General features: G+C 43.4%; 2 protein-coding genes across 2 annotated transcripts; both read right to left on the reverse strand.

Moving 5' to 3' along the window:
- Positions 1–3,967: 3,967 nt before the first annotated feature.
- Positions 3,968–6,856, reverse strand: LOC134791893 (pupal cuticle protein 20-like). The gene is made up of 4 exons (XM_063763012.1): positions 6,587–6,856; positions 5,933–6,111; positions 4,594–4,839; positions 3,968–4,071 (listed from the first exon to the last, which is right to left on the reverse strand). The coding sequence occupies exons 1-4, from the start codon at positions 6,599–6,601 to the stop codon at positions 4,023–4,025; spliced, it is 489 nt and encodes a 162-aa protein (XP_063619082.1). The 5' UTR covers positions 6,602–6,856; the 3' UTR covers positions 3,968–4,022.
- Positions 6,857–16,709: 9,853 nt separating this feature from the next.
- On the reverse strand, positions 16,710–19,300 carry LOC134791617 (uncharacterized). Its single transcript, XM_063762665.1, has 2 exons — positions 19,169–19,300; positions 16,710–18,782 (listed from the first exon to the last, which is right to left on the reverse strand). Exons 1-2 carry the CDS (start codon positions 19,298–19,300, stop codon positions 16,710–16,712), a joined length of 2,205 nt encoding a protein of 734 aa, XP_063618735.1.
- Positions 19,301–21,102: the final 1,802 nt, after the last annotated feature.

Genomic DNA, 21,102 nt, shown 5'->3' on the forward strand with positions numbered 1-21,102 from the left:
GCCATCCTTTACGAGTTATTTACGAATGACTAAAAAAGGGGACCTTAGTATTTATTTTCTCCCTTCAATATTTTTTTTTAACATTGATGGTAGCGAAAAAAGGTAGCACTTATTTTATAAGAAATCTGAACCAGATTATTTACGTAAAAGATATTTTTTTGCTGTGGCTACCGTTTAGGAGTTATTTACGAAAAACTAAAAAAAAATAAACGATTGTAGAACAAATTATAACTATTATAAGTAACTTTCCCACATTCATAATACATATTTTGTATTCAGATCACTCTGACCCACGCTTAATATTATTTTTTATCTCCCATTTATCAACAGTTTTGTATAATAAACTATATATTTTCTTAAACGTTATAAGTGTAACTTTACAACTGTTTTTTTTTTCAGATTCCTGCTACACTTAAAAAAAAAATTGGTAATTATGAAAAAATCACAAATACGTTTTTTAGTCTTTTCTACTTTATGCTTTTTTTTTGTTAGAAAGTGCACTGTTTTTGTTCCAAAACTAGATTTCTCATCCTTAATTTATCCGAAAATGATATATCACATGCCCTAATAGGTATAGTTTTAGAGAAATGGTGCTCCAAGTGAAGCGCGGCGGCGTCGAACTTCCCCCCTCCCCCCCACTAAATGAGACGTGGCTCTCGATGTCTACCGGTCTGTATCTGCTCAAGACCAGCTAACAATCAACTGTGCCAAGTTTCAGCGCATAGTCTCAAAGTGCAAGGTCCCCATACAACGGTGTGCACTAACAAACCAGCTAAATGATATTATCGAATCAACACTTGATAGAACATGCAATAAAATCAATTGTTGATTTGACGTGGATACGAAATCTGACAGTGGTACATGTCGAATTTGGCCCCCGGCCTGATATCTCAATGACTTTAAATATCCCATGTATTTTATTATGTATACAACTATGCATTACATTAGGTATATTTCCCGCATGGTACGTAACTAGGTAAGTAATAAGTTTCCCAATCGGTTTTCGTGGAAATTAGTGCTTACCGGGAATTCCAAGAAGGAATACCGGAGCGAGGCTCGACATGAAAGTTGCAGCAAACTATTAGAAGTTGAGCCCTATCGTGCTAGCCTCTGCCGGGTGCATTGAATTATAACTTAGTTACAGCCAGGTAGCTCGGGTTCTCTTGCAGCTATTCGAACAGGTGACTTCATAAACCTCACTCAATAACCCATAGTTTCAGCTATATTGTATCAATACAATACAAAACAAGTAGGTTACTACACTTGTATCGTACACTGATGAGCTTGTATATGAAATATTATCATTATCTTTTTTTACTTTATACATAGGTACTTTTTGTTTTGTAACTTAGGGCAAAGAGAATTAAGTAGATGCTTTCCTTTGTCTATGCTTAGAGTTACTTTTACCAAAGCTTTTACTTACGTAGGTAGAGTTACACCAAGAAAAGTCTGTAGCGATATTGATAGCCCACGCAATGCAACTGTTATTTTTATACATCATAATTTCATAGAAGTTTGACGTTTAAAATGACACTTACACTGCGAGGGCCAGGCCAGTATATTACTTACTTTACTCTTTGGCGAGGGCTATCAAAATCGCTGCAGACTTTTCACGGTCTGACTCTAGCTCTACTTTCTCAGTCATTCATTACTTATATTTGCCTGAATAAAGAAAAAAACAAACTGCTGTCAGTTTACTCTTCCTAATTCTAGATATCTTTTGCGTAAATAATGGAAGTGTTCTTGTAATAACATTTAAATAAAAAAAAATCCTACGCTAATCATACAATTTTAAGCCATTTTTACGTCAAAAATAGATTACATCATTTTGGTAAAGAGCTGATACGCTTCAAAGAGCATGGAACGATTTTTATCAAACATAGCTAAGAACCCCCGCAAGGAAACTAGCTTTCACGTTAAAAAAAACGAATCGAAATCGTTCCATCCGTTTGAGAGCTACGCTGCCACAGACAGACACACAGACAGACATTGGCATCAAACGTATAGCACTCCTCAACTTTTGCGTCGGGGGTTAAAAACGAATCTGAACAAAAGTCATGTACAGTGATCGTTAATTTTCCAGCAATTTTGGTGCAGCATTGTTGGTTAAAAGCATCTGTATGCCCTACTCTAGATAATTAGGATTAATAACAGTAATACGAGTATTAACCTTAACCAATCCTCTCCCTAGAAAAAAATGGAAGAAAATCCTTTATTAAACTATGCTGCACCAAAATTGCTGGAAAATTAACAATCACTGGACTCATGTGAAATACAGTGTGTTACCAGCCTGCGGGCTTTTATTAAAACTGGTAATAATATGATCCATTAGCAGTTGTTTGCGTGTATTAGCAAATCATAATTATGTAAATTAACTGCTCAATTAAATTTCCAAAATTCGCACACGCAATGTAGTGCGTGTACTGCGTAATTGTCGTTACTCATATCGCTAACGCACGTGGTACAAGGCATGTCGTGGTACCAGGGTAAAAAACTGAGACAACTATCGGAAAATTATTGGCGTCCTTATCATTGGGTTCATGTATGGAGGTTTTAATACATTAATTAAAGAGTTTTTTGTCAACTTTGACATGACAATTTCAAAAGTCGTCAACACGACGGGTTGTCAAAACAAACCATGAAATATTAGAAAAACTGGTATTAGCTTTTCTTTAAAATGGGTTACAATGCTCGAGAGTTGTAGATACACGCGGAACTGCAGCTCAAGGCTTAAGGCTTTGTAGGAAACACTTCCCAAATTGACGACATCCACACAATGCTCGATTGATAACAGCGGCTTTTCAGCGAGTTCGTGAGAATAGGCCAATCGCCCCTGTGGGCGCAGCACGGTTCCATTTTTATCGTCTATCACTATGCGCGTCCCTTTCGCACTTACATACTTGTTAGAACGTGACAGGCATGGTGACAAGGGATAAAAACGCGACCGTGCTACGCCGCCTGGTCAGCCTGAAAGGGCCATGCACGGGATCATGCCAGTGCAAGCTGAGGAAAAGATTCTCAAGCACTTCAGACAGGTACCAAACCAACGTCCAGTACTCGTATTGTGTGGGGTTAATGTATTATTTTATTAAAATGTGGGGTTTGTATTTAAGTTTAATTTAGTTGGTAGTAAAGTCTTTATCAATGAGACCAGAGTGGCTTTAATTTGGTGTAGTTATCTTAAGTGCATCTTGAAATAAACTTCGTAATAAAGTATAGTTTGAATAATCTCAGGTGAATTTTTCGAGTTCGGGTGCTAATCCGTTAAACAAAAGCCTTTGTTTCTTTTAAGAGCGGTCTACAGCCACGTGCCAAAGCAACCATGTCGTTTAAAAAGCAACTATCGTGATAGTATTAAGGTTCTAATTCATATGACAGCTTGTTCAGAGAACAATTAGGGTGGTCTTGTTTTTAGAGATAGCAAAAACGTGTTATCTCCAAATGAGCTGATTCAAGAATTTGAACCATATAATTAGAATGGTAAATTTGCTTTTTAAATGGGTTTGTTCCCGTTACTTACGTCGGGGCTATTAGCAGTAAGCATTGTAACCACTGCATAAAGGAAACAATATCTTTTGTTTAACAGATTAGGGTCCGAGCCCGAAAAATTCACCTGAGATTATTCAAACTATATGAAGAGCTGTCATTATTAGCACTTACTTGTCAATTTACTGTGCTGTACATTGTGGGCAATTAAAATTTTGTTAGAAAGTTAACGAAGTCTGAAATTTAGTTTATTAATTAAATTAATGTCATGGTTACATTATAGATATACGATATTTTAACCTGCCTTAAAAAAAGCCCGGGTCCTGGTAACACACTGTATACATTTTAGTTTTAGTGTTGCTTTGATTAAGTAGGTTCCTAGGTACTTATTGTAGGTGAAAAAAAAAAATTTAATTATGCAGACAATAATTTATATTTAATAAAAATAACGAATTTGAGGACATAAATTAAAATTTTGCACAGCATCGTAGTCACTTGTTTGTAAATGGAAATATATAAACATCGTAGATATTCATTTAGTAGTGATAACCATTATTATAACTTCCACTGTTGTAGGATCCATCCCTGAAAAGAAGAGAGAGAAACATTTTAAGTATGTAATAGGAAATGGGAAAGTTATTGAAACTGGTAATTTTTTTGGCGGTTGTATGGAGGGTTGGCCGATTTGGAAGACCGACCCTCCCCATAGACAAAAAATAATATTTTGCCTCAAATTATTTTTTCACATACACAACAGAACACGATACCGAATATGCCCTTAACGGATCACTATATTTTCGTTGCATCCTGTATGTATAAAGGATATGGACACCTCGTCTGGGTCCATGACGGCCGCGTGATAAGTAAGTTTTACAGGTTAAGCATGGTATAATAATATACTCCGCCTGGTACTCCATTCCCGTCTTTTCTAGGTCACCTAACTGACACGGGCCTACGTCATCATGCGACAGCGCTATATGATAATATGCGATAGCGCTATACATAGCGGCCATGTTGTTGTGACGTAGGCCCGTGTCACTCTGGGAATGGAAGACCATGTTTTATTAGACTATGAGGTTAAGTAGCTAAGGTAGGTAGAGTACATACGATGAAGGATTCTGCCTGTTGAACTGCAGGGACTTTAGGATGGCCTCCGGGATGGGCGGCGGGGTGGGTAGATGTGAGCCCACGGGGTGGAAGCCGTTCTCGTCGGCCGTGTAGGTCAGCGACACCTGCTGGCCGTCGGGGGCGGTGTAGGAGAACGCGCCGTCCGCCGTCACCGCGGGGCCTTCGGGCCCTTGGGCTCGGGGGGATCCGTTCTCATGGGCCCTGATACCGTTGCCGGTCTCATAGCTGGAAATAACAAAAAATCGTCAGGCCTTGTTTGACGATTCAAAAAAGACATTCAGCGCTAAACAATATAAACAACCCATTTGCCATTTGTAAATTGTTGTAAGTATATATCTTGTGCAATAAAGTTTAAATGAATACTTAAATATAATTCTGTCTAAATCTTAAAATCTATTTTGTGGCTCGCATAGGTACATAATTTATAGAGCTCGGAAAGTGAAAAAGTTAACAATTTAATACGATTATAATATAATCTTAAAATATTCTGCCCTTATCAGCCCTCTTCTAAGCTTTAATGCACGTAATCGAAGTGAATTTCAGAAATTCTGTAACGGACGAGTTTAAGAGACTTCCGTAGCCACCGTAAGTAATCCTCTTGCTAGTCCAATAATACGGTTACCGAAGTAAAGTTGTGCGTACCTAACGCTGGAGGAAACTCTTGGCAGCTTAAGTAAATACAACAAAAGTTGAAGTTGCATTACGTACCACTCGTAGCACTTTAAAAGGTTACCTTTGAACGAGCTAGAAGATGTTTGAAAACTATAAAACTTGGTTACTTAATAGCTTGTCGAAATATTGGATATTTTCAAAGGAGTCTTGTACAGATACCTTGTATCTAAGAATTAACTTTTACTTTTTAAACTAACCTGACTATCTTTTACGGCCCCGACACTATCATGAATACTGACATTACTTTGAAGGAATGATGTTTTTAGTGATAGTGTAGGGATTGTCATGAAGGAATGACGGCAAGTAATGAAGTTTATTTTAATAATTTCCGTCAGTATTGGAGTTATGTCAAAGTAATGATACTAGAAATGACATTAACTACTGACAGTGAATTGATTAGAATGATGGAATCAGAAATGACAGAAAGAATGATGGACGATAATGAAGTTTGGTATACACTACACAATCAAATCACAAATTGTTTATCTGTACCGAGATTCATCCTTTTTATCTGTTACGTATTAAGGTATTAAGGTTATATTTAATAAAGATTAAACATTAAAGATCAAAATTGGGCTTTGATATTTTAAAACTTAACTAAGTTAATTTATTGAGGACAGGATTTACTTCAACACAAGATATTCACCTGTATCTGTAGTTTCCGTCTCCATTGTTCACGTTCTCATAGCTCAGGATGGGTATGTGCGCGCCGCCGCCGAAGCCCCCGCTGTAGCCACCGTTGGAGCCTCCGTTGAAGCCTCCGAACTGCTGGGACCGGAAGTGCTCGGCCGAAGCCACCGCTAGGACAGCGAGAGTTACTACTATCTGTTACAAGAAAATATGTACATTTTAAGATTTAAAAAAATGCAGAGTTTAAATTATTATAACCAATATAACCATAGCCAATTCATGTCATTCCATCAACGACTCCCTTGGCATTTTAATTTATAAGCGCTAGTGGGACTAAATGTGCTTTTTTACTTAAATACGACGCTTAAGTTCGATTCTTTGATTGGTGTTATGCAATAGGTTGTTTGTACTGAATTCCTAGGGTTGAGCCTGCCCACTTCTCCTGAATCAACCTGTATCTTGTTTTATATTCAGTATTCACACAACTTTGTGTAAATAACTTTAATTTGTTATTCTACTCGTAGTTTATACTGGCAACTGATTGCTAAGTGTTAATTTGTAGGAGCTGCTGCTGCAAATGCTGAAATTCAGACTAGGTAGATACCCATTAAGCGAACACGAAGACTGAAGCCAAGCTGAAGTCATCCAAATAATATTATAAAGCACAAACCTTCAGAGAGCACATTTTTGCAAATTATTATATAGTTTCTTAATAAATCTCAGAAAGTGATATCTGTTAGAAATGTGATGACAGAATGATGATTTCGAAGCTGTGCAAGTTTTTATATGGATGTTCACCGTGTTTTCGAAAGAGTCCTTGCACTTCTGAGTTGTGAACAGCGCCGCCTATGCCCCCCGCTGACTGTTGTGTCGATTGTTCTGCTATGATAAGGTGTTCACGAACTGTACGATTAGCGAAACCCTGAACTTATTTTGCACCTAGTCTAGCAGAGTGGTGCGTGCCGTCATGTTTGTTATGTAGTAAGTACCTATTCAAAATATTGATTGAATAAATACAGTCAACATTAAAATAAATTGGAATAATACATTCCACCTATTTAGTGAAACCGGCGAACTTTGTCTTGGAGGGTTAATGTCACCATTTATAAAATCACTAGCTGTGCCCGCGGCTCCGCCCGCGTGGAATTCGGTCTGTGTCAGTAAGCGGCTAATTTCTAATCCTAATTTCTCTCCCTCTCCCCTGGAGGCGGAACTTGAAGTAAAGTTGACAGATGGATATGCTGGAGGACTGTAGTTCAGATAAAATATTTTACAATTAGGTAAGTACCACTAAATAAAACTACACTCCAAAATCAATAGTTTTTTTCGCCTTTATTCAAATTTTACACGTGATTTAAACGACAGAGTAGTAGATGTATATCAGACGATACAGTAAGGTATACGTACGCGAGCGAAAGCGAAGCGGCCTACCTGGCTAAGAGTGACGCCCACTCACCGTGCTCTTCTTCAGACTCCTGAGGAAGATCACGTGCCCCTTGTAACCTCAATGCGTTGCGAGACTTTCGCGAATGATTCGATTTTTTTCGGGAAGGCATGGTAATGCGTATAAAATGCGAGTCCCAAATCGTTTGACTCCGCAAACGACCAGTGCCGGATTAAGATATTTTGATGCCCTAAGCATTTCTAGACCATGGTGCCCCCTCTCCCTAGGGTCATCGAGATTACATTGATTTTTTTGGTACCTAAGTTGAGTGAGCATTGCCGCATTACAGCTGAGAATGGAAATCAGTCACATAATTTTATCACGAAAATTGACAGTGCTGCAGCAGTAACGTTGCAACAGAGTATTGCTGCTGCAGTCGCCATATCTTAGAAAGTTATTGAAAACGCGAGCGAAGCGAGCGCGAAAAATTTTCGATATAAAAACGCAATTTGATAGACAGTTGTACATTTCTACTTTTAGTATGGAAATCAGTCACATCATTTTATTACGAAAATTCACAGTGCTGCATCGGTAACGTTGCAACAGAGTAATGCAGCTGCAGTCGCCATATATTAGAAAAAGATAGAAAACGCGAGCGTAGCGAGCGCGAAAATTTTTCGATATAAAAACGCAATTTGATAGACAGTTGTAAATTTTTTCTTTTAGTATGGAAATCAGTCACATAATTTTATCACGAAAATTGACAGTGCTGCAGCAGTAACGTTGCAACAGAGTAATGCAGCTGCAGTCGCCATATCTTATAAAGTTATTGAAAACGCGAGCGAAGCGAGCGCGAAATTTTTCGATATAAAAACGCAATTTGATAGACAGTTGTACATTTCTACTTTTAGTATGGAAGTCAGTCACATCATTTTATTACGAAAATTGACAGTGCTGCAGCAGTAACGTTGCAACAGAGTAATGCTACTGCAGTCGCCACCCGAATGTCACCTTTATCATATCTTATAACGTTATTGAAAACGCGAGCGAAGCGAGCGCGAAAATTTTTCGAATTAAAAACGCAATTTGACTTAGAAAGTTATTGAAAACGCGAGCGAAGCGGGCGCAAAAATTGTTCGATATAAAAACGCAATTTGATAGACAGTTGTACATTTTTTTCTTTTAGTATGGAAATCAGTCACATAATTTTATCACGAAAATTGACAGTGCTGCAGCAGTAACGTTGCAACAGAGTAATGCTGCTGCAGGAGCCATATTTTAGAAAGTTATTGAAAACGCGAGCGAAGCGAGCGCGAAAATTTTTCGATATAAAAACGCAATTTGATAGACAGTTGTACATTTCTACTTGTAGTATGGAAATCAGTCACATCATTTTATCACGAAAATTGACAGTGCTGCAGCAGTAACGTTACAACAGAGTAAAGCTGCTGCAGTCGCCAACCGTATGTCACCTTTACCATACCTTATAACGTGAGTGTAAACGCGAGCGAAGCGAGCGCGAAAATTTTCGGTATAAAAAACGCAATTTGATAGACAGTTGTACATTTTTACTTTTAGTCCCAACCAGGCGCGAGTCCAGGATTTCATACAGAGAAGGGATGGGACAGTTTTCTATCAGCCTAGCTTCGCATAGGGCTCAATGTTTAAGGGTCTCAGCGAGGTTGTTCTCATACAGAAAAGATGCAAAAAAGCAGAGCTTGGAACTGACCAAGTGAATGTGAAGTGTGAGCAAGGCAGAAGGCCCAGCTGCGATAGAGGAAAGCTTGGATTTGGATCCACGCCCAAGTGTAATTAAGGCAGAAGATCAACTTTTTCATAAGGCAGAAGACCTCGCATAAGACCTTACGCCGAACTGCAAAAGAGTGGCTTGAAGTCGAATCTATGCATATGTAATCACGACTCTTCTACTGCTCGCTCTTTGGCTTCACTCGAAAGCGCTACTTGATGGGATGCTTTTAGTTTTCGGCTTTCACGGGGCCCCTTATAACACTTTGACAGTTAGGTCTCAGGATCGCGGCTAAGGAGCAACTCGGCTTGGCCGACAAATCTGGCGTGCAAGAGAGCAAAATTAGCTATAAAATCGGTAACCTATGTCGAAAAAATCGGCTGGCCGCAAGCCCGAAAGCAAGATTTTTTTCCATGACTTTAAGGGCCTCCTCGTAAGGTCAAATCGAAAGCCTACGTTGGAGATGTTCTTACGTACCCTCACTCTCTTACTTGATCCCTACGACCCTTCGTTATTAGATGGGTACTTGTACACGTATAAAAGTTTCATGTAGGTACCTACTCCACGACGACTGCAACGCTGATGCAGCCTGCGCGTTTATTTGCCTACGGTTTTGGTGCCCCCTAGACGTGGTGCCCTAAGCAAGTGCTTATTTTGATTAAAACTCTAAAAGGGTTAATCCGGCACTGCAAATGACAGAGGTTAATGTTTTTTTTTTTCAAAGTACCCACCTTCGTGGCCATTATTAAGTACATAAAGGAGGCGATACCTACGTATGAATATGGATTTGATATGGGTGCGATATAATTACGATTAGGTATAATTCATGATGGAGAAAATTTATAATTTTAAATAATTATGCAATTATACGCGTGTTGATATGTGTGTTTATTTTACCACTACGTAACTATGTAAACTCATTTTTAGTTTTCTTGATTACTTAATGTTTACTCAGTTCCCCAAAAGATGGCACTGTGCAATGAGGGGCAATTAATTTACTGTTGTTTAATTTTGTTGTATTATTAATTTATTAAATCAACTATTCAATTATTTTTTTTTGATATCCTTACCCCCTCTTCTAAATTTAGAGTTAATTTGGCAAAATATTTCCTCGGTGGCTTATTCATGTCAAAACGTATTAAATTCAGCGCCATCATCTGTTAGTTTACCAGGGTACTCAATAGTGGTAGCACATATTTGCAAAAAGTTTGCCCCTCCTTCCTAAGTAGCGCTATAAGATTCAGGGGCAAACTTAAGTCAATCGAGTGTTGTGGCTACCCCCCCTTTTAGGGGTTGAATTTTTATAGCCTATAACCTGGCCGGGAATTTTCTCGACAGATTAGTAAAGTTTTCATCAAAATCCGTTCAGCCGTTTTCACGTGATGCGCGTTCAAATAAACAGACAAACAGATAAACAGATAAACAACAAACAGACAAAAATTCTAAAAACTTTTGGAACGTGTTCTGTTATCGATTCTAAGTATCCCCAGCCAACTTTTTTTCAAATATCTTCCATGTACAGACTTTAGACCGTCTTCAGCTTTATTATATGTATAGATGTTTCAAGGGACTGAGTACTTTAGGTACATGGTCTACGAGTAAGTAAATAAATATTTGTGTACAATCTTACACAGATCGACCTAGCCCCAAACTAAGCAAAGCTTCTGCTATGGTACTATTAGGCGACGATGTCCTTACCGGGATTTGAACCCGGGACCATCGGCTTCATAGGCAGGGTCACTATACCCACTAGACCAGACTGGTCGTCAGTTTATAATTCGTCATTATGGTCGTCTCTTTGTTTGAATTCTATTCCTGCATTGAGCAGTTCAGTAAGTTTGCATGTGAGTAAGGGCTGAAAGGGCGCGTCCAGTTCCTATATAAGTTGATAGGGCAGACGGTTCTGGCCACTGGGCCGCTTTTATCCATTTAATTGTGTAAACTAACTATAAAATAAATTGTACGTTACATACTCATTCCTCACCGTATAAAGCTTTTAAAACTCAAAGATGATTTTAATATAGTTTTCTATATATTTATTAAAATTTCAAGTAATAAAAAGAGTGCTAAAGTGGCCAAAACCGGGGCATCTGCCCTACTATCTGTAATGTAGTTAAGAATCACAATCTGTAACTTTTAGAACTTAATAGACTAGCATTTGTAGATGATTGAAATTGTTTTACAGCACGTCGCGTAATAAATTTTTACAAATATACCTACACTAGAAAAAACCGACTTCTTAAAACAGTTGATATGCCATATATATTATTGGCTGGTCTTTAATTGATCACCAGATATAATAAATCAATTTCGTCACCTATTCTCTGATACGAGTTCGGTTCTGACAGATAGCAGTGCGGTTCGGTTGGTGCAATAAAGAATATTTACTTACTTTTACTTACTTCTGTGAGGATCGCAGTTCAAACCTAACCTAACCCACTTATCTAGTCTAGTAGGCTTTCGTTTCTGTAAGGGTCGCAGTTCTAACTCTCCGGGTCCGAGTCCAGGTCCGGGTCCGAACCGGGTCCGGGCCCGAGTCCGCGTCCGCGTCCGGGTCCCAGTCCAAGTCGAAATTGATATCGCCAAACGTGTACGATGCGTCGTTGAAGAGTTCCGTTTTGATCATCATCAGCAGTTCCACTTCATCAAATGCGACAGTTATTAATGTAAATGCTTCATTTTCTGATGAAAATACAAAAATCTATACGTGTGCCTTTAAAATTGAGGAGTTCCTTCGATTCCTCATACCATCGTTACAACTCAAGCTTGACAAAAAAGTGGCTTAAAAACTTAACTTGCTTATGCTTAACAAATAACGAAGAGGACACATCGCCAAACTAATCTACTCGAGAAACTGAAAACGGTGAAAAATAGAGATACTACCTATTCCTAAAAATACCTGTGATAGGTACCTCAATATATTCGTAATGATGCCTAGAAAAATATATCCGAAGCGTGTACGTGCACACAAAAAATATCAAAAAATATAAACAAAAAAGGGGGAAAAAAGTAGATCTTTTTTATTTCCCCAATATCTTAAAAAGTATTAATATTTAAGAAACCAAAATTAATATTATAAAAGAGGAGGATATTTCGAATAAAACATTCCATACAAGCTTGCTGAAACGTATCTCCATTATTTATACTTTTTATTCAACGCTGAACTCAGGCAACACAGCCCTCCGCGCCTCATCAGGGTTCCGTACCCAAAGGGTAAAACGGGACCCTATTACTAAGACTCCGCTGTCCGTCCGTCCGTCCGTCCGTCCGTCCGTCCATCCGTCCGTCCATCCGTCCGTCCGTCCATCCGTCCGTCCATCCGTCCGTCCGTCCGTCCGTCCGTCCGTCTGTCACCAGGCTGTATCTCGTGATCTGTGAAAATTTCAGCTGACTAGCTGAAATTTTTACAGATGATGTATTTCTGTTGCCGCTATAACAACAAATACTAAAAACAGAATAAAATAAAGATTTAAGTGAGGCTCCCATACTACAAACGTGATTTTTGACCGAAGTTAAGCAACGTCGGGCGGGGTCAGTACTTGGATGGGTGACCGTTTTTAAAGATAATGGTAAAGTCTATTTCAATAGAACTTGCTAACTATGTAAACAAACCGCCATATTGAAATTGTCTCTGAATGATGAATTTACTAGTGATGGGCAAGACTCCTACTTACTACTTTACTAATGTCAAACCATATCGAATAATAAAATACCAAAAGTAAAAAACAAGTAGTTACTTATTTTTAATTTGTTTAATCACGATCAGAAGACAAATTAGTACTTAAGAATGATGTATTGATGTATTTTATAACCGCGGCGGTAGGTACAGAGCGTGGGTTGGGTAGTGTGTAGCGGGTTTATATCACAAACTTTAGTCACGACAATACCCATCATAGACAATTGTAGAATTTAAAAGAAACAAAACCGTCATTCCAACAGGTCCTAATAACCTAACTTATGAACCCATTTTAAACTTTTAATGAAATATCCAAGATACAGTTATATATTTGTGTATTTTACGGAACGGACCGTTTCAATAGTGTATATGTGTATGGTTTCAATTGTATTTGATGAGGTGGTGTGAAAATTCAAAGAGAAACAGTGATACAACAAAGTTAAGTTGTTTGTTTACATAGTTAGCAAGTTCTATTGAAATAAACTTTACGGAACCCTTTTTTTTTTGACGCAGGGGTAAATGCATTTAGGCATCTCACCCCCAAGGGGGAGGGGGTGGTATGTGGGACTCGCTCCTCCCATAACTCCCTCCGCTAAGCAGAGGGAGGGGAAGAGAATACCCACTAACATCCCCTGCGGCGTTGCCCGCGTTACCGTTATTGGGGGACGCCACGGGTTCGCAGACCATTCCACCGTGTCGTCCCCCCGGCTGCCCCGGATACTATACCGGGGGCACCCTCACTTCATTCGAGGGAAGGATCAGCAACGCACTGATCCTTCCCCCAGACGTCGAGAGGGCCCTTTAACGTGGGTCCCCAGCCCACAGGCCCTACTGGGGGAGTAGGCGATTGATATATTGTAACCGCCTTCTCCCCATCCGTCTACGCCGGAGCGGGTGCGCATTTGCTCGCTCTTCGCGCTCCCGTTCCGCTACCTCTTTTTTCTGCAAGACCTCTTCGCAGAATTTTGAGACGGCATCCCACGATCTCTCGCTGCTCAACATGCTAGACACCACACTGTGCAGAGAGAGATCATCCACCCCCAATATCGCCACCATTTCGTGGCGCTCTAAAACCCAGCTTGGGCAATCCGCAAGGGTGTGCTGGGCAGTGTCGTCCTCCTCGCCACAGTGATGGCAGACTGTTGACGGTTCCCGCTGAATTTGGTACAGATAATGACCAAAGCAGCCATGTCCAGTCATAACTTGCACCAGCCTATACGTTAGGCTCCCTCTTTTCCGGTCCAGCCAGTTGTCGAAAGACGGGAGAAGCGCCGCTATGGTGCGGGTACCATATCGGGCGTCCTCCAGCTGGTCTTTCCACCGGTCCCGCTCCCTTTTGGCTGCCGCCTTTCGCCTCGCATCTATCTCTTGTGGAGCCAGACGATCGTCATTGTTTCTGGCCTCCACCCGTTCTCTGTACCGCTCTGCCAAGAGCCTGGCGTCGAGCTCCCATGGCAGAGTGCCCGCGAGAGCGCATGCAGCGTCATATGCCACCGTGCGATAGCTCCTATTCATTCTCTGGGCTATTATCCTCTGCGGTCTTCGGAGGAGCGCCCTTGCTTTATCTTTTAGGCGCTCTGCCCATATCGGCGCCCCATATAGCGCCATACTTCGTACCACCATTGCGAAGAGGCGCCGGCATAGGGTTTGGGGTCCTCCCACGTTTGGCAGCAGGCGGCCCAATGCCGATGCCGTGCCGACGAGCCGAGGAGCCAATTGTAAAAAATGCTCCTCAAAGTTCCACTTGCGGTCCAGAATGAGACCCAGATATTTTATGTGGGCCTTAACCTGGACCGCATCTCCCCCAACGGGGAGCGCCTCGTTGGGTCGTAATCGCCAGCCCCTTCCTCCGAAGATCACTGCGTCCGTTTTCGGCAGCGCCACCCTTAGCCCCAAGAGGCTGACTCTCCCCACTGTCAGCTCTGTAGCAACTGTTGCCCGCCTCAGAGTCTCATTATAGTCCTTCCCCCTCACGGCCACCATAGTATCATCAGCATAGCAAATGGTGACCATGCGGGGGAGTTGTGCACCTCGTATCGCCCAGTCAAAGCCGACATTCCAAAGGAGGGGCCCCAGCACTGACACCTGAGGAACGCCGCACTCCATTTTGCGCTCTTTTAGGCCGTCCGCTACTTGATAGAGCACTACTCTTTCAGAGAGGTAGTGTCCTATAATCTTCTGCAGATAAAGGGGCACTTGGTGGTAACGGAGTGCCTCTTTAATTACCTCATAGGGGAGGGAGCCAAAAGCGTTTGCAATGTCCAAGGATACCGCTATTGCCCCCTCCCCTTTACGCGCTGCCTGATCACTGAAGGCCTTCAGTGTACTCAATGCGTCGATCGTCGACCGCCCCTCCCGGAACCCGAATTGCCTGTCACTTATGTTCGGGCCCGTGTCCTCCAAGTGCTTGATTACACGCCTAGCAATAATGCGTTCAAGCATTTTTCCCGTCTCGTCCAGGAGGACTATGGGGCGGTACCCTGAAGGAGAGTCAGCTGGACGACCCTCCTTCCGCAGCAGGCACAGCTTTCCCTCTTTCCAGCATTTGGGGAAAATCCCTTCCCTGAGGCAGTCATCGAAGATATACCGCAAACGTGGCCCCAAGTGTTTCAAAGCCACAGGGATGACCTTTCCTGGCACGCCATCTGGCCCGGGGGCCTTCTTGCATGCTTTAAGGCGGATTACTGCCCCGAGAATTTCCGCATCTGTCACTTCAGGGACATCACCAACCGGGATTTCACGGGTCGGAACCGACATTACTGGAGGAGTAAACTGCGGTGCCGCTGGGAAGAGGCCTTCTATGACTCTCGTGAGGAGTTCCGGCTCCAAGGAATCCATGGGGGGGGCATGTTTCATTTTATTCCGCACTATTTTATATGGCCGTCCCCATGGGTTCCTGTCCAGCGTACAAATGAACTCCTCTCGGGCTTCGTCCTTCCTCTTGGCTATCGCAGTTTTGAGTGCCTTTTTTGCAGTTGCCAGGGCAGCATACAGCAATTCCTCTTCTTCGATTGTATGCCGGCGACGTCGGCAGCGAGTATATTTGCGCCTGGCAGCGTTGGCAGTGGTTCGCAGGACAGCTATCTCGTCAGACCACCAATATACTTGTTGTTTGCCAGGCAGCCGCTTTGCTCTGGTCATGCTAGCGTCGCATACTCTAGTGAGCGACGCACGGAAACAAACTACCCTCTCCTCCACCCCTATTTGATTCGGTGGAGTAGCACACCATGCTTCAATTATTGCTGCCTCTTCCGCCAGCTCTCTGTCCAGGCTAGCCAGGGACCACCTTGGTAGCCTGTTATTCATGCGTCGCGGGGCAGGAGATGGGGCCATTAGCGATGGAGAAACCCTCATCCGTATATATACATGGTCAGAGAGGGTCTCCACCTCCTCCATGACACGCCAGTCTCTAATTCTATCGGCGATGACTGGGGTTGCCAACGTGATGTCGACAATGGACCCCCCCTGCCATCTCACGCAAGTATAAGCATTGCCTCGGTTGACAATGTTTAGCCCCATTGTCATCGCCCAGTCTCGCAAGGCTTCACCTCTCACGTCCGTGACGGGAGAGCCCCAGGCTGCACATTTGGCATTGAGGTCCCCCATTAGTAGGACTGGTTTCGGAGCAACCCTCCTTATTACCCTCCCAATGTTATCTAGATATCTCTCAAAAGCTATGAGTGGCTGATTTCGAGAACGGGGGGGAAAGTAGGTCCCGATTACCACTATGTTTTCCCACTTTGCCGCTACATAGCCAGGCCCCTTATCAATGGGCATTAGCGGAGGGAAGTCCCCGATAGCCGGAACAACTAGGGCCACTCTCTCATCCGATGCTGCAGCCCAATTTGGGATAGGAGGAACGCACCAGGGCTCCGCCACCGCCGCAATGCTTATACCCCACTCCGCCATGACCTGCAGTAACAGGTCTTGCGCTCGGACGCAGTGGTTTGCGTTGGTCTGCAATATTTCGTGTTGGCGTATCGGCATTATTCTTCCATGTTGTTTTGTCCCTCGTCAGCCAGGCCGGCTGTTAGGTTACGCCCCGGGGCCCGGACGGGATCTTGCCTACCTCTGATCTTTGGAGGGTTGCATGCCTGACCCCCCATGATGTGGCCCGCTGGGCGCTTAGCTTGGTGACACGCCGCGCAGAACGACTTCTCCATGCACTCCGCCATCTTGTGCCCCGGTTTGCTACAACGGAAACACAAATTACCGCGTTCTACTGGTGAAGGGCATGTTGTTCTGGTGTGCCCCGTCCCCATGCATTTATAGCACCGGAACGGTGCCGGGTCCAGAACTTGTACCACCGCATTTGACCACCCCACCGAGATTCTCCCTTCGTCTGCCACTTTCTTTGCCGCCGCTACAGGACACTTCACCAGAGTTGATCCGGACCCATTGAAGGAGGCGCGGATTGAGCCCACCTTGACTTCCTCTATACTACATCCGCCTTTGGCCGCTATCACTGCTGCGACAGCATCAGGCGTTGCTGACTCGTTAAGACCAGACACGCGTAGACCAGCCACTTTTACGGGCCTGTAAACCTTCGCATCTTCTCCTACAAGGGCTTCTAACTTTTCCCGCAGACCGTCGGCCGCTCTGCCGTTATCCGCGTTGGGAACCTCAATGATTCGGGCCCCATCCGCTGTTTTGCGGATCCGTACATGGTCAATGCCAAATTCAGCCAGCCCAACTGAGGTTGTGGCCTTGGTCAGAATGGAGGCATAAGTAGCTTCTGATTCCGGCTTTAAGGCCACAACTATAGCAGCCATCGGAGGAACTACAACTCCACGTTTGCGCGGTTTCGGTGCCGGTTTGGTAGCCGGCTGAGGTGCCGATGTTACCGCTTTAACGGCCTTCTTAGCCTTTTTCTTCTTATGTGTCACTTGACTCCATGTTTCCTCCTGCGACGCATCTTGAGACAACCTTGTGGGTTGCGTGGACGGTGTTGGTGGTGCCGTCTGAGGTCGCTTCGGCCGTGGTGCTGACGCGACGTTTGCTGCATCGGGTTGTGTTCCCATTGCCGGGTTCGCGCGGGTCTGCTTTTGCTTTCGTGGTTTGGGGGCAGGCCGGTCTTTTGAGTCCCTCACATGGGCCGTTGGTAGGCTTTGTACTTGGGTGGCGTCTCCAGTTCCCTTCCGGTCAGCCGCTAACGGGGGGCGCAGGATCGGCTCAGGAGGGAGACGTCGTTTCACCTCATCCAGGCGAATATTAATAATATCACCGATGGTATTGATGAGTTCGTTTTTGAGCTCCTCTTTGAGTTCTGCTAATGACTCTTTAATAGCCAACGCGTGAACAGAGTTGGCCTCTGTCTGTGGCGGCTCTTTCCTCCCTTCATTCCTTTCCGAGAAAGCTCTCCTGAGGGCTTTGGTTTCCTCTTGTAGGAGTGCAAGCTGCTCGCGCATTCTTTTGTTATCAGCGCGAAGAGCGCGCAACTCATCTTCCTCTTCCCGGCTTGCCAGTCCGTTCATAGCGTCAGCGATGTCTTTGAGGGCGGTGTTTATTTTGCCCACAACCCGCCCGCTGATGTTAGACGACTTCTTTACCTCGTCACTAACCGTTTGTGTCGCTTGACGTACAATTTGAATGGCGTCCTCTCTTACTTTTTCTAACCCGTCCATAATTGGGCTGCGGTCCCTATTATGTTGCGACGCCTTCTTGTTTTGCAGGCGAGCGCTCCGGCGGCCACTGGTCACTGCTGCCTCTAGGTCCGCCACGAAGTCTGCATCAATATCTGCCCGCAATAGGGATTTGGCTTTCGCCATTCCCAAGTAGTGGCCCACCGGTGCCTTTGTTTTTGAGAGGGCTACGTTTTTGGGCCCGCTATCAGGTTCCGGATCTACAGCTTGTGGTTTCCGGGCCCTTTTACTCGCGTTCGGTCGCTCCTCCGTAATGGCGGCCTCTTCCTCCTCCGATTCGGATTCGATATCAGGAAGATCAAAGCGGCCTTTATAAGGAGCTCTTTTATTCGGCTCGTTTCCGAGGAGCATCCTTTCTGCCTCAATCCTATCGAACAGCTCCGACAGGCTCTGAGAAGAGCCGCTTGTGTTTAGGCCCTGAGAAGGGTCGTTTGAAAGGTTTTCAAGTAAATTTTCCATACAATTCCCACGAGTAGGGTGACTTTTGCTGCACAGTGATCAGAGAACCCCAGTAATCAAAGTGCCCCTAATACGCTGCAGGGTCGGGCGGTACTGCAGGTTGGTGCATTAGTGGCTGATGAGCACCCCAGCCACTCCGGAGCTCCGGAGCACCCCGATACCATGTACCTCAATACCGGGGGTTGTGGTTTTTTAGTGTGGTTTTCTCCACTTGGGCCGGCCGGTAAAGGCAAGCCCCCTGGCTCCTGAAGGAGTAACAGGTTGACCGACGGTGACCTAAGTCTGCCCCGCTACGCCTAGCACTAGGAGTAGTAGGGCCCGTCGCCCCTCCTCATTGCACGCACCTTCGCCCTCCAGTCCAGCACCCTTCCCGTACTCCATAACGCCCCAGATGGAGGTCTTTGGGATAGAGTGTTGGAGCTCGGGCTGGCGGGGGGTGGCGTAATCCCCCGTGTGCTGATTCGCTCCTGTATCATCCTTCCCCCCAAGCCTGGCCGGTATGGGTGGCCCTATCCGGTGTAGCCTCAGGGATCAGCAGGACATCAAGGACAAATCGTCCATTTCCCTCTTCCAGGTTGCATCTGAGGTGTCCTCTGTTACGTCAGAGGAGCCTAGAGCAACACCCTCTCAATCTCTCCCCCCCACCCGTGTCGAGTTATTAGCAGCACCGATAAGTGATCCCCCGTGGAAGATCCCTTACCGTTGCCCCCAGGGTGCACCAGCCAGGACCCTACCCTTTCCTGCGGATTCACGAGAATTCAAAGGAATTGGCAGAGCCCTGACCCTCGTGGAGGTTACTCGACCTTGCTAGGTCATGTAACCCCCATGGTACGGAACCCTTCGTGTGCGAGTCAGACTCGCACTTGGCCGGTTTTTTTTTGGGAGACGCTCGCGGCGTGAAACAGCGAGTACGTAACATTAAATATAATTTCAAAAGTATTAAATATTCATTGAAAAATTTGAAAAAAATATGGTGTATTTAAAACATGTCAGAAAATGTATTAGGTACTTGTAGAAATTCATCTTAAAGATATTTTTTCAACAAGTTAGGTAGGCAATTAATTGTTAATTAACAAAATTTTCTCGATCTTCCTTCTTAATTGAAAACTAAAAAAATGTTTAAAAACTATCGTAATTTTTTTTCGCTTTCTAGAGCTCTTCTCATATACATGATTAATAAGATCTCATTATAAATCACACGTATTTTTAGGAGTAGTATTTTTCACCGTTTTTGGTTTCTCGAGTTCATCAAGGATTCGTCACAATGTATCGTGACGTTATACTATACATTTCTTTCTATTGGATTGTAGTCTGTGCGGAAAAAAAAGAGTCGTGGAATATAAGGAAACATAATATGATTCTTCTCTTTCCGCACAGACTCCAACTGTATCTCCATAGCAGGGATGTTGCTGGTGCAAATTTTTTTGAAATCCGCGGATGCGGATGCGGATATTTAAAGGCTCACATCCGCGGATGCGGATGCGGATGTCAAGATTAGGTGCCGTAGACCGGGGTGACTTTGGAAAATTTGTGGTTACTTTGATAGATTTAAAACGGCCATATAATTACCATTATTCATTATTTACTGAAAATGTTCCTGTCACTAGTTAGATTACTGTATATTCATATTCACCTACTATAAAAAATCTCGCATAAATATACATTATGGCTTAAAAACTAGAATTTTAAAGTCGCCCCTGCATTTGAAAGTCACCCCGGTCAATGGTACTTAGAAAATGTCAAATATAACATTTTTTGTATTTTTTTATTAAAAAAAAACGAAACGTTAAGTATTTGAGCAAGAATATAGGTGCGTTATATTTAATAAACAGTAATTTGGCCGACTTTTCTGGATCTAGACGATTTCGTTATAGGTACTTAATGACGAAATTACCTAGCACTTACGCCGCCGCTAAGACGTTCCTGTACCGACTTGGTCGACATCCCCATCCGCATAAGCTCCGCATCGATTTTATGCGGATGCGGACGCAGATGCGGATGTTGAAAATAATGCGGATGTTCCGCGGTTGCGGATGTGGATGCGGATGTTCGCAACATCCCTGCTCCATAGTACGGTCGAGTTCACAAACATATTTACTTGACCTTATTGTCAGTGTCTTAGAGGCGAGTTAATATATTTTTGGAACGTTGGCTTGTAAACATGTTTGTGAACTCGATTGTACATACCGAATAGTTTTATGTCTGCTAAAGAGAAGCCGATTTTAATCGTTAGTAATTAATGTGTATTTAGTAGGCAGTAGTGTAGTTGGTGTCAGTG

The sequence above is a fragment of the Cydia splendana genome, chromosome 6 (assembly GCF_910591565.1).
Source record: "Cydia splendana chromosome 6, ilCydSple1.2, whole genome shotgun sequence".
Lineage (NCBI taxonomy): Eukaryota > Metazoa > Arthropoda > Insecta > Lepidoptera > Tortricidae > Cydia > Cydia splendana.